This window comes from Strigops habroptila, chromosome 11 (assembly GCF_004027225.2).
Source record: "Strigops habroptila isolate Jane chromosome 11, bStrHab1.2.pri, whole genome shotgun sequence".
NCBI lineage: Eukaryota > Metazoa > Chordata > Aves > Psittaciformes > Psittacidae > Strigops > Strigops habroptila.
Genome location: NC_046360.1, coordinates 36451355 through 36464749, shown reverse-complemented (window position 1 = coordinate 36464749; position 13395 = coordinate 36451355). Strand labels below are relative to the sequence as shown.

General features: G+C 45.7%; 1 protein-coding gene across 5 annotated transcripts in view; it reads right to left on the bottom strand.

Annotated features, from left to right (window-relative positions):
- GRIP2 (glutamate receptor interacting protein 2) overlaps positions 1 to 13395 on the bottom strand; it is a 243182-nt gene that overhangs the window by 26456 nt on the left and 203331 nt on the right. For all 5 annotated transcript variants that reach the window (XM_030501553.1, XM_030501556.1, XM_030501557.1 and 2 more), the window contains 5 exons: positions 12810 to 12935; positions 11829 to 11981; positions 11435 to 11621; positions 6044 to 6189; positions 5317 to 5397 (listed from right to left, as the gene is read on the bottom strand). In XM_030501553.1, coding sequence (XP_030357413.1) covers positions 5317 to 5397; positions 6044 to 6189; positions 11435 to 11621; positions 11829 to 11981; positions 12810 to 12935 — 693 coding nt within the window. The remainder of the gene's footprint in view (positions 1 to 5316; positions 5398 to 6043; positions 6190 to 11434; positions 11622 to 11828; positions 11982 to 12809; positions 12936 to 13395) is intronic.

The following is a 13395-nucleotide window of genomic DNA, read 5'->3' as shown; positions in this document are numbered from 1 at the left end:
TGCACTGATGAGTAAAGCTTCTTTATCCATTCTTTTCTGCTGTCAGTGTGGTTATTTCTCTTCAAAGGACATTGCCTTGGTAACTCTGCTACAGGAAGACACAGTTTGGACACTCAGTCTTGTGTTTGGGACTTGCTTTCCTGTCTGTGCAATGGAGATGGAAGCAAAAGGAGTCAAGGGGAGAGATGTATCGAGGCACAGAGGCAGAAGTTGGCGAGCAGAAATCCATGCTCTCTCTCAGAAGGACCTCTAGTCATGGCTTCCATCTGCCAGGGCAAACCACTTCAGATGGAAGTGGTTCTTTTTCAGATCCATCTGTATTTTTGGGGGGTTACCAACAGAAAACATAGCTTGAATCTGCTCCAGTGGCCCAGAGAAAGCTCCATAAATCAACAGCTGGTGAAAGTAGAAGCGTGGAGCGGGGAAGAAACTCAAACCGAAACCACTGCTTGGCGGTGGTGACAGAGCAGTGATAAAAAGGTGAACTGATCAATACTGTTATTTACTTTTTATAAATTGCTTTCAGTCTCTCACCACCTCTGCTGGGATTCTGGCTCACTTGGCATTTACTCTGTGATGGATGACAGGGCCAGAAACACATGTCCAGTTTGTGTTTTTAATAGAATGCATAATGACTCCTATTGGTAAATTATTCCCCTCCAAGGAGCATGAGCACATCACACACGCATCAGCCCGTTATAAATGCCCTTCATTATTGACCAAGCCAAAGCAGCTCTCTGCCAATGTGTAATTAAAGAAACTATAACAATGCCATAAGAATACATTTAAGAAAGGAAACATTTATAAATGGGAAAAACCCAACAAAATCAGAAAGCAAATAAACTCAGGATAGCTAAGGAATAAGAAGAAGAATTAAAGCAAATCAGAATTGATTACCAAAAGTGAAAATCAAATCTCAGTACCCAACTTTTCCCTCTATCGTTCCTTAATTTTAGCAGCAGCAGCATATATTATCAATGCCTCCAGCAGGATATTTGCCCTTTTGCAGATCTATTTCCTTTCCAAATCTCCAGATAGCAAAACCAGGACAGAATATCCCACTTTGGTAAAAGCACCAGAGCGAATCAGCTGCAAATCTCAGTTGAAGCTGCAGTGATAGCAAGGGGGTAGGACAGGAGGATGCTGGGCACACTGCCGGGCTGGTGGCAGGTCCCAGGCTAATCCAGCACCAGCAAAGCCAGATTTTCTCAGATCAAAAGATCCATCTCCTCACTAGGACAGTGATTACACTGCTTAAGCGACTTAATCAAAGTTATCTATCTACCTAAAATCCGGTTTTATCACCCGCAAGCAGATATACTGCTTACTCCTTATCTGCAGTACTTCATGCCAAGGGCACAGGAATTGATTTGTAAAGATATACAAAGGCAATTTGATAAACAAACTATATAAAGCATTAATACACACCTAAAATGAATGGTACTTTCAATATCTGTTTCAACAGCAACACCACCACACCTTTACCCTGCAGCAAATTTCACAGCTAGCCCTCGGAGAGGCTATTTGAGACAGACCAAAAAAACCCAGCCAGCCACAAAGAGCAATCTTTTGTGTAATCAACTATCATTTTCAGAGGCTAATAACAAATCCATATCTTATTTTAAGAGGCTAGGTATTGAACATACAATAATACACAACTATTAGCTTCTCACTGCTGGAGATTTTAATTTGTAAGAGATTTACAGAAAACCTACAAAGGCATAAACTGTGTCATTAGAACTGAATGCAGCCAGCGAGACCAGAGCACTTAAGGCATGTGTTCTGCTAATGGAGATGTGTAGTTCAGGCTAACAAGAGCCAACTGTTCACATCTCTGTGTCAAAAATCTCAGTTTGCACATCTCTGCATCGCCACCATTCAGAGCACCTCAGAGGTCCCTGCAGACAAGTGAGCTCCACAGCCCACACAGCTCTGAACCACACAGAGCTGAAAGGACTTCACACTTTGCTCTGCAACCAGAGTAGCTGGTTTACAACCAAATGCAGCCTTGGACAGAAACTGAGACAATGGGTATGGAGAAAATGAGACCAATTTTGTTGGTTTCTTGCCCCTTCACCCCTGAATGAAGTGCAGGGCGCACAAAGCAGCTTCGATGTTTTGCTTCGCTAATTTTCATTTAGCAAATGCAGGAGATTGAAATGAGGCTTGAGGGCACTGAGGTGCCACATTAATACAAAGCACAGTCAGTAAGAGACTCACCCCTTGGATTTCCTATTCATCCTTTGGGGAATGGAAGAGGAAATAATGCTATATGCATACATCTGCATTGTGCATCTTGATTTGCTGCATCCCTTTGCCACACTGTGCTTGAGCAGGGGGAAGAAACTCATCTGTGTGCGCAGACCACAAACACGGGCTTACCCATCCCAAGCTTTCTCTTTATGGAAAACCCTTCTCACTTTGGAGAAGACGAAATGCCCTCAGCAAACATCTGCCCCTCACCAAGAGCAAGCACAGACCCTCCCTGTGTGTTCATCTCAGAACCAGCATACAAACATACAACATTTCATCTCAGAACCTCATACAAAAATCTCCTGGGTTTTCAGCCCTTTTATGAGGCTTTGCAGCAGATTTATGGCTCCTCCTGCAGCCAGCTCCACTACAGGAATTCTTCCAATGCATCCATCAAGAATCCTGCTCTCCCCATTCCTTTACTTAGGCTCATCTTCACTTAGCTCTGAGAACCACAGCACAGCAAGAACTCGACCACTTTTATTTCTGTAGTGCTCCTCTGATGAGGTCGTAACACCTTCTGCCCATGTAAGAAGGCAGCAGCAAACATTCCTAGACAGAGGAATTAACTACAGATGAGCCTGCTGAAGCTGAGAGCTAAACCTCAACCAAAGCAACTCATTTTTCATTTACAGTGTAGCTGGACCACAAAGTTTAGGAACTAACCCAATTCCGTGGCCACAACAGTGCAGAGGGTCTTCTACTGACCCCTCCAGCTTGTCATCTATTTAACTTGCCACACTTTTAGAGCAGGGAACAGGAATCCAATGTGGGAAGCCAGTAAACCGAGTCCACTACTTTAAAACAGTAGTTATATGCTTTTCTGTGTCAGAAGGAAAGCTGTAAAAGCTGTTTCTAGATCTATACAAGCATTCAAATCTACAGAACTGGGAGGAACTCAGCAAAATAGTTATTTTTACCTCTTTTTCTCTTGCTGCTTGCATGCACATCATGTCTCCGCAGGAGATACTTAACCATAAGGCTGCTTGCTTTGGTTTTAATGTTTGAAACTGGTATATTTACCTGCCTGGTCAGAGGCAGAGTGACAAAATTAAGATCTAATTTGCTATGGGTCATGTGGACATAGGCTTACACAGACTAATATATGAAAACAGAATTAAGATTCAAGTAGCATTTCATCCTTGCCACTGCATTTTCTGGATGGCTGTCTTTTGCTCCATTTGTAAATAGAATTTTGGCTTTGACTCAGCAAAGAACTGAAATATATCTTAAGTTTATGCATATGCATTACTCTCACAATGTTCTGCAAACATGTTCAACAATCAGAAAGATCAAATCTACTCTATTGTTTAAAAAATGCTGTGTAGTTGAATAATGGGTACCCAACTATTTAAACCCCAGGGATCAGTTTCTTTTTACTTAGCAAGGATTTTCAAACAGTGTGTAAAATCAATTCTTTAAACAAATTTCAAATGAAAAACTTTTCAACATATAAATACATTTGAAGTGCAAATGCGCATCTGATGCAGATCCCATTTAAGCAAGAATCCACAAATAAAAACTAATATACTTGCTGGCAACTCCTGGGGTCGTTTTGCTCACCAGCACCAGATACAAACTAATCTTTGAAGCTTAAATGGGGTGAAACCCTAACCCATGCTCAAGGCAGAAGTTTTTTGCTACCAGATCCATCATCCGAGGTTGCTACCTGAGATCACAATGCCAGCACAGGGAGCAGGGCAGTAGGTTGGGAACCCAGCATGGGTTGGGATGCTGTGCCGTGGGCTCCCCCACCAGTGAAATGTCAGTACAGGTAACCCCATTGCCCTCAGAAAGCACTTTGATGTCTTCAGACAGTAATTGCTACCAAGCCAAATGTTAAATACTGCGCTGTTATTTCTCAGGATTATCCTTGTGGCACAAATAGTGGAAGCTGGGAAGAGGGAAAAGAAATAACACAGGGTGGAAAGCCACCATGCTGTTGATGTTCAAGTCACTCCTGAGAATAACCCCACTTAGACTAGAAGACCTGCAATTAACTCCCTAACTAATGCTGTAAATGCCAAGAGGTAATTGCAAACAGCTCATCTATTTTAATGAATCCTAGTTTTAAAGTGTCCCTAGCAACTCCATTCCTCAGACACGGCTGGATCCATGCTCCTGAGGGCTTAGACGCAAGATCCCATCACTGCAGTCACACAAGTTGCTTTGTTTCAGCTCAGAGGTGGTGGCAGCCTCTGGGCACGGCCAATCTGAGATGATTCAACTCAGTTTACCCACCAGTGAAAGAGGGATCAGAAAGGAAAAATTCCCCGATGCAAGGCATAACATCATCCCAAGTTAGCCAGAAATTTGGGATAGATTTGCCATATCATCCCCTTACAGTATCCTCTCCAAAGAGGCCAATAGGTCTTTAAATGAAAAATATGCTTCAGGACAGAAAGATAATTAATGAAGAGTGAGCAGAGAAGAGAGAAAAGAAAGAAGAAGGTTTATGTCTCACTCTCTCAGCGCCCACCAAGTCCTGGCATGTGGATCTCCTCCTCCATGTCAGGGGTTAGTCTATGCAATGACTCCTGGCAAACCCTGCCCACCACCCTCCCAAATCCTAAAGTGCCTTCCCCCACCTCTAAGGCCCTTCATTCTCCTCCTCCTCTTGGCAGTTTGCCCTCTGTACCCTTTAAGCTGTGAGTTCACCTCACACTTGCTCTCCTCCCTCCATGTTTCCCTGCAAGTAGTCCAACCAGACCCAAGCAATTCTCTTTAAAAGGTACTTAATTTCCTTCTTTAAAAAGAAATAAACATAGTATAATATAACATATAACTATATAAGTCTGCAGCACAGACCAACTGATCAGTGAGACACATCCTTTGTCCCAACCCCTCATGCAGCTGCTTTTCTCTGCGGTCACCAGACTGTGGAAACCAGATTGTGGAAACAGGAACCACACATCTAATTCGGTTTGGGATAAATCACACGCATTGTGAGTGCTACCAGGAAATCTCACATAATCTAAGCTCTCTCCACTGGGACCCTCTGATGTGCCAGAGTAGAAAGCAGCAGTTCTTGTAACTGCTAGCACAAGTCTGAGCAATACTTACAGCTGATTGTAATTCCAAGCTCTACACCTCTTTTCTTGGGCAATTTAACGTGGAAAGTACCGCTGCTGGGTATGACAGACTCTATAAACCCAAAAACAGACAAAAAAGAAAAGAGGAGAAAAAAAAGAGTGTTTTCAGTTGCATGAATGTCTTCTTTGGAACCAAGGAAAACAAGTCCATAAAGCTCAGCTTTATTGGTTCAAAGAAGGTTGTTACCTGAGGCCATAAGGAATTTAGGTTAAAATTTGGATTCTTGTTAAAAATACATGCTCTGAACATCAAGTGAAGTACTCACATCATGCTGCATTTTGAGACTGAGGCAGTCTATCAATGTAAAAGGAAAACAATGTCTTTTTAATATAAAGCTGCACTCTAGCCCCAGCCGGGACCTTGGGCTCCCTCCTTGCTTCAAGGCCATAAATGAATATAAATAGTATTCATATTGATGACAAAATATTAAAAGTGCAAGTGGCCTTTTTATCTACTCCTTAGACTCAGCCAAGTGAGCACTAGGCATTTATGAAAGGATCAGAAGGACCCCCCATCTCAGTGTACATTAGAGAACAACAAGAAATGCTAAAACTCTCACAGGGTCTTCTTGCTCTTCTCTTCAAGCTCTAGAGAAAACCTCTTGTATTTATGTGAATACAGTCCCTCCTATGGGTTAGCAAAGCCACAGGCAGAGTCCTGCTGGTAGTGAGGAGCAGCAAGTCCTTTGGCAACATACCTGCAACATCAAATTCGATCTCGAGCACCACTTTGTTTGTGAGTGCAGCATCACGCAAGAGCTGATTCGCTTCCTCCATAGTCCCATCCTCAGTCGCGATGCCATTAATAGAAAGGACTCTGTCTCCTACTTGTAGCAGCCCACACCTGCAGTCCACATTGGGGAAAAAGAGGGAAGGGGAAACAAGGAAGCAGGGAAAAAGAGGAAAGGAGAAAAAAAAACAACCCCACAGCCAGCCATGAGTTATTTTTGCCCAACAAATCTGTTACAAGACACACAGAGGCAAAATCCTGCAGAAACGGCCCCAAAGGGCAGACAACTCATTCTGCAATGCCCATCCCAGTGCCAAGATCCTCTGGAAGGTGACAAGGCAGCAAACCCTTGTGGTTTGCTTCAGTTCAGACATACTTTGCTCCGAAATAACCATTTTAGGTCACATTTCCTGCAACTTCCAGAAAAAAAGATAAACAAAATTAACTCTCACCTTTCTAAAAGCCAACACTATGGCCAAGAGATGAGAGTGACAAATGCAAGGGCATGTGCCCTTCTACCCTGTCTACCCTATTTCCATGTGCCCACACCCTCTGAAACCCAGTGGCACTGAAAATTGCACAGATTCCTCTGCTTAATATATGGCCAATACTGAAGCTACAATCCAATGAACTCTCTAAGAATGCCTCAGCAAATTGGATAATCATTTATCCCTTGTAATTCTGGAAGTCAAATGTACATTGATACTGTTTAACTGCCTCGAAAGACTAATATTGCTCTGATGTGATAGCTCACCAGTATAACCACAACTGGCCCTTTGGGGGTTTTGGTTTAGACCCACTTTCTCCAAGAACAGAGATCAGCAGGGGTTTTTAATTTCTAAGGAAAACAATGATGGTAAAGCTATGTTGGAGATATACAGCTACACCATGATTTGGCTACACATGGTTTGTCTCTTGGGACCCTTCTATTTATAAGCAAGGTTTTTTCACACATGAACCACTACATTCCTCCATTCACTATCCACCCTCCCCTTTTTTTTACTACATATACTGCAACACCAGCAAGACAATATCTCCCACGGTTAATCTGAGCTGGCCCATGGCTCTACAAAACCAAGAGCATGGTGTTCCCTGTGACTGGCCATAAGCAATTGCCCATTTTCCTTCTCCTCCATGCTCTTCATCAGTTGTTTACTATAACCACACCTCTTCCTCTCATCAGCTGTCTATAAGGCTGCCACTTGAGCAGAGCTTGGGAAACCATTCTTCTTCCATCATTAACATATGGTACAGAGCGGTCTCCAAAATATGTTGAGAGTTATGGGAACCAGTCTAGGGTTCACGTCAACATTTGGAGTTATTTTACCACAAAGGTTTCCCAGAAGGCATCAGCTATCCTGTTTTGAGGCTTCTCCAGAGAATCTTTATTCCCCTCCTGCTTAATGATCAAGCACATCCTTCACCATCCGCTTTCTGTATGTCAGCTTCCACTAATACTTTATGGAAGACAGCTTGGTTTTTACTAACCCTTCCAGCCGCTCTTCATCACTCACACCCAATTCAACTGTAAGAAAACATGGTACCACAGCTTCCAGGCACACAAAGACAACATCAAAGGCAACAGATGCTGGCTGTATTATTCACCTCCAGACAACAGGATGTATGTAAAAGGCCAGGTTATGAAGAAAAGAATCAAAATCAAGAAAAATTCACAAGCACAACAGTTCTTGCTGACGGCCCATCAAAAGCTGAGATATGAGCAAGTTTGGAGAGCGCCTGAGGGTGTTATTTTGCTGGAAGGAAGGTATTAAACTTGCAGCATATTTACATTGCTGCCTGAGTTCATGCCATCCATGGAAAAACACTGGTTATTTTATGAGATGTCAATTCAGAATTGTTTGTTCAAGGAGACTTGGATTAGGACAGACAACTCCATGGTGTATAGATGAATCCACCCTTGTGAATAAATTATATCAAGTTTAATTACAGTTCTTTACTCACTTGTGGCTATGCAGCCACACAGATGCACTTAGAAATATCAGCTTATAAATCTGAAGATGGCAAGAAGTACAACAGAGATGCCCCCTCCAGCACCAAGAGCTCTCTTGTTATGGCCTTTCAGAAAGAAGGGATCAACAACTGCATCACACAGACATCATTGTCATTTCAAGGTCACACAAGACACAATCCATCTGGGCACCATTGTTTCAAGGGCTGGGAGATCACAGGGTAGTTTTACATAGCATCAAAGCAAATGCTTGTCACCTTTCCCACCAAAGCTGCCTTCTCACGAAACACCCATTTCTTGTGTTTCTTCACTCGTGGTGGATTTATCTGGGTGTTTTACAGCCAATAGCTCTCTTAGGTGAAAAGTATTTTATTTCTTTTATTATTAGCCTCACTCAATCATGGTTGTTGAAGCCCTGGTCTTGCAGGTTTATAAAAGTTTGTGGAGTGAAGCCACAACCTTCTGGCTCCCTCCCTGTGTGCAAGGAGACCCGACGTGCCTTGTTAACCCTTCAGAATAATTCCAGAGACATCAGTCTCCTGTTGTCATGTGCCCTTGTGCTGGAAGCAGGCCTGGGGAGCCAAGGCTCCTGCAAACCTCTCCTTGGCTCTGCTGTAGGATCCTATGCAAACCTTTTGGATGGCTTTCCCAAAGAGAGGGCATTTATCTGAGAGATGCGCAGTCTAACATCAGAGCTCACAAAGTGCTTTGAGATCATGGAAAAAGTGCTTTAAAATTAGAAAGAACAAGAGTACAGGCATCTCCTGGAGTGAAAGACAGCCCCATGAATGCATTGAAATCCATGATGGGAATGTCTCCCTGGAGCTGCAGAGATTTGCATTTTGTCATAACTCATTCCCCGGGCTCAAAGACAGCAACAGAGCAGCTAGACACAGAGCAGTGCATATTATAGCCTTGGGCAGGATATGCTCTGAAGATCTCACTCAGCATCATCAGTATCCGTGTGGTGCCTCCACTGTGGGGTGAGCAGCAGCAGCTGTGACCACAGCCACACATCACCAGCTGCAGAAACCCATCCATTGTGCCTTCATATGTGCCTGAGTTAGCCTGCACAGGTCAGATGTGCATATCTGTGTGTGTATGCTGGTGAGTGGGGTGGGTCCTAGCCCCAAAAGATCAAAGCTTTGCTCTCACCCAGTTGCTAAACCTTCCTTTCACAAACTGTTCATGCTCAAAAGCTAGAAGCACCATGATCAAACAACTGTGTCTGAGCAGAGCTAGAAAACATGTAACTCAGCAGGAAGCATTGATTTTGGATACCTGGATGGAGAAGCCAGATACTCTCCCACTGCTGTCAATGACAGCAGGGGCAGGAAGGACGCAAAAAGTATGTGTTCCAAGACAGCAAAGAGGGGACATCAGACATCTTCCTATTTCACCCTCCCTGCTGATAACAGGGGCTGAATCACTCTCTCATTTAGAGCCCAAAGGCTTCATCTTGCACCCAAGAAACAAAACCACAGGTGGGGCGGGAGGTCTATTAGAGGCTATTGGCTGTAAAACAAATGACAAGTCAGGAAGGTGAGAGCTTTGCTTCAAACTGCCTGCCATGAAGCAGAAAATAACCATGAGGCAGCTCAACTTCCCTGAAAAGAGGGTAATGCCATCCTCCTCCGTCATAGTACTACTCAAACTTGCTAGACACCCAAGAGGCAGCTCCTCCACAGCAAGCCAGATATGGACAAAGCGATTGTGGATCATGCACTTCTATAACAGCACGTTCAGATTGACAGGTCTTGCACAGGGGTGAGTGAACATGCAAGGCAAACCCTGGCAGCTAATCCTGATCCCTGTGCCCTCACTGCTCATGCTTTTCTGCAAAGAGCAACATCTGCAGCACAAGAAAGAGCATAGCCCAGCCTCAGCCGAGAGCCCTTGGTACAGGGGAGAAAAACAGCCCTAATGTCTCGGGCTGCAGGTAGAGCAGAACCTCTCAAGGGCAGGGAATAAGGCATCTAGAAAGGATGGAGCAAACGAGCTCTGTGGAACAGCAAGAAACAAAAAGTGAAATGAAAACACAAAACTGCCTTTTCCACCTCACTGCAAACCCAGTGCACTTATCACTTCAAGGTGGGGAGGAAATACTGTTTTCCTGCCAGCTAGGAAGAGCAGCACAGTCTAGGGAAGGAAGAAATACACTGCAGGGATTTAATACCCACATCAAATGCAGGCTGCAATCGCAGAGAGGATTGCTCCCTGGCACCAGGAAGCAGCCAGGAAAGCATGAGTCCTGTTGGGTGGGCAGCCGAGAGGGAGAGCAGCCTGTGTGACACATTAGAGCCAGGCAAGATTGCACTGCGAGTCTTTGCTTATGCTCCAAGCTTGGCAAGAGGATAAAGCAAAGCCAGGCGGATTTCAGCACATCTCCATTGTCCCCTGGGACGGCAGGCTTTGTTTTTATAAAAGGAGTTTAGTGCTTTGCAATGTGAGCCAAGTTCACCCTGGTAATTGAGGATAAAAACACCATCACCTTCATTTCTAAACAAACAAAAAGGCATTAAAGGCGTTTGAAATCTCTCTTAACCTGCATCACTCAGGACAAGTGTTTTTCCTCTGCCAGCCCGTTGTCCCTCTGCTCCCACAGACACGAGCAGCAGCCTCTGCACCAGCCATCTGGAGAAGCTGCTCTGCACAGCAAGGACCTGCATTTCCTCCTGCAGACACCATCCCTGCTATACAACTTCCCTGTGTGCTGTGTCCCCAGCAAGGGCTGACTTGGGGATACAAAACCATCAAGCCCATGCTGATGGGGCACTTGGAGACTTCCCCGGGGGAGTCATTGCTCCCAGTATCCCAGGGGTGACACACAGCAGTTAATGCTCGTCCTCCATTCTGCTCTTTTCCCAGCATTATAAAGATGAAAGCAAGAGTGCTTAAATGCAGCACCTACCTGCTCCTCAACCAGACCCCTCCTTTGTACTTTGAAACTTTGGCTTTAATACCAATTTACATAGCTGGGCTCAACTACGATGAAACTAGGCAGAAAACATTTTGCTGGACCCATTAGTTTACATCTTTCCCCTTTCTGCACTGAGATAAAAGCTTTATCTTTCCAAGAGACAGGCAAAAAAAAAAAACCCCAACAAGGAATGGGAATGGCACTCTCACACAGACACACGCTCCCTTCCTCCTCCTCCTCCCAGAACAGCCGCAGCCTGGTGCCAAGACGTTCACCTGGGATGCGAGGGAGGCCGCGGTCAGCCGACGAGTGCAGAAATGGCAGTGACAGTAAACCATGCCCAGTGAAGAATGGGAGATATTACAAGGATGAGAGTAAATATCTAAATGAGCCTCTGAGGAGAGAAAACAAACCAAACCATGAAATGTTCAGCAGCAGCACCATCAGCATCCAAGGGCAAGGTCTCTAACCTCTCTGCCGGGCTGTCGGGCTCAATAAAACGGACGAGAGGTGGGGACGACAGGGTTTCGGTAGCAAAGATGCCTCCCTGGAGCTGAAGTCCGAAGCCATTCAAAGGGTCTCCCCTGAGCACCACCTCTGTCGTCTCCGTGTGGACTATCTGCCCGCCAGGACCCACGGTGCTGGAGGCCAGCGACACTGAGAGGAGGAGAGAGGCAGAAGGTCAGGGTATGGTCAATGCAGCAGATCTGCTCACAAATCTTGGTCTGGCAGTGGTGGGTACAGTCACTGAGGATGAGGGAGGCACTGACAGCGCTGAGGTTGCGGTTCTACCCTGGCTATTGTCAACGCTAAGGACAGCAAGGCAAGCATGCACCATCCAGCCCGGCGCATCACCACGCTTACATGAGCTCTTGTGCTCCTTCTTCTTCTGCCTCCTCCTCAGCATGGTGGTGCGGGGGCTCATGGGGTGGGAGCTGCGAGGTAGCGTGTTCGAGTTCTGGCACGGAAAACCCTGCGCGTTCATGGTGGGAGACGAGAAGTTGGCAGCCACCAGAGCTGGGGAAATACAGAGCATGTTAAGGACGCACATGGAGAGGTGCAGCAGTGGGTTCACCTCACAGAGTTCATCAAACACCTAATGGGTTCAGACCACCTCCTCCTTCACAGCTCCACGGCTCAAGACAAGGTGAACACCTTGTCCTGGGCTTGCAGCTCCAGGAGAGCTGTGAGGATGGGCTTGGACTCCAGGTGGACATTGCTTTCTGGTGTGCAGTGACCCCAGTGACTGGGCTGCCTGTCACTGCAGCGTCTGGGCCGCCAGGTGAGAAATGCATCACAGATGCAAGGCAGCCAACAGCAGGCTGGCATGATGACACTAATGAACCTTAAATACATACAAAGAGAAACCACAACTTGAGCTGCTGGGCAAGTGGGCTGCCCTGTTTGCTTCCCACAATTTGGACACAGCACAATGTTTCTTCCTCCTTATCTTACTGCCATAAGACAAGAAACCTGGGGCTGCACAGAGCCTGCTTCCTGCAAGAGATGGGTTTATAGATTTTGAAGCAGCCATAATCCTGTTGCTAACTTGTTGTGTGGCACCAGCACTGAGCTGGGAATATTGTCATATCACATTCCTACGCATCACCTCATCCCACTCATTTTTGCTATATGAAACCAGGCACTGGGATGTGGGGTTAGAGGATGGGAGCATGGGTCTGCACAGCATTCTGCTCTTGCACTGGACCTATGGAAACAGACCCAGGTGACCGAGAAGGAAACAAGTGACAAGCCAGGCTACGGAGTTCGGTATTAAGGAAATGGAGGGGCACAACACGAACGAACACATGCAGGGATGGGGGCAATGCCATGCACTAAGGTTACATTTGCAGTAATCCTGTCCAGCCGTCTGGTTCCAAGTGGGTGTCTTGCAGTGCCCGGGGTGGTGGGTGTGACAGTAGTTGACACAGGGGTCCCAGCAGTGGTGGTGGTCACTCTTCTGCACCTTGACTGATGGGCATCCAGGAGAGCAGAAATCGCCACAGACAGAAAGAAGTGAGAGAAAGAAAAGGCAAGAAGCATAAGCCAGGAGATTGTAGAAAAGAGCCTCATACTGGCTCTGAACATGTCAGTGTGTCAAACAGCAGCAGCAAAAATGCATCCGCACGTAACCTCATGACGCTGGATGCAAAGTGGCAGAAATCCACCCCTTCCCCATAAAAATCTCTGTATCCTGAGCCAACGGCCTGACTAAGCCATGCTGGAAGCACACAAATGTCATTACCATTTGCAGTCTGTTGTGTGACGTGCAGAAGCTCCATCCAGCCACGGGTTTCCCATAGGGGCCATCAGTGCTACCCAACAGTATGAAGGAAACCTCCTTGTGCTGTTTCCCACCTTCCTGCCCTCCCTGGGACAAGGCTCAACACCTTCCACACATGCCAAGGACTGCTTTGAGCACTTTGCTTGG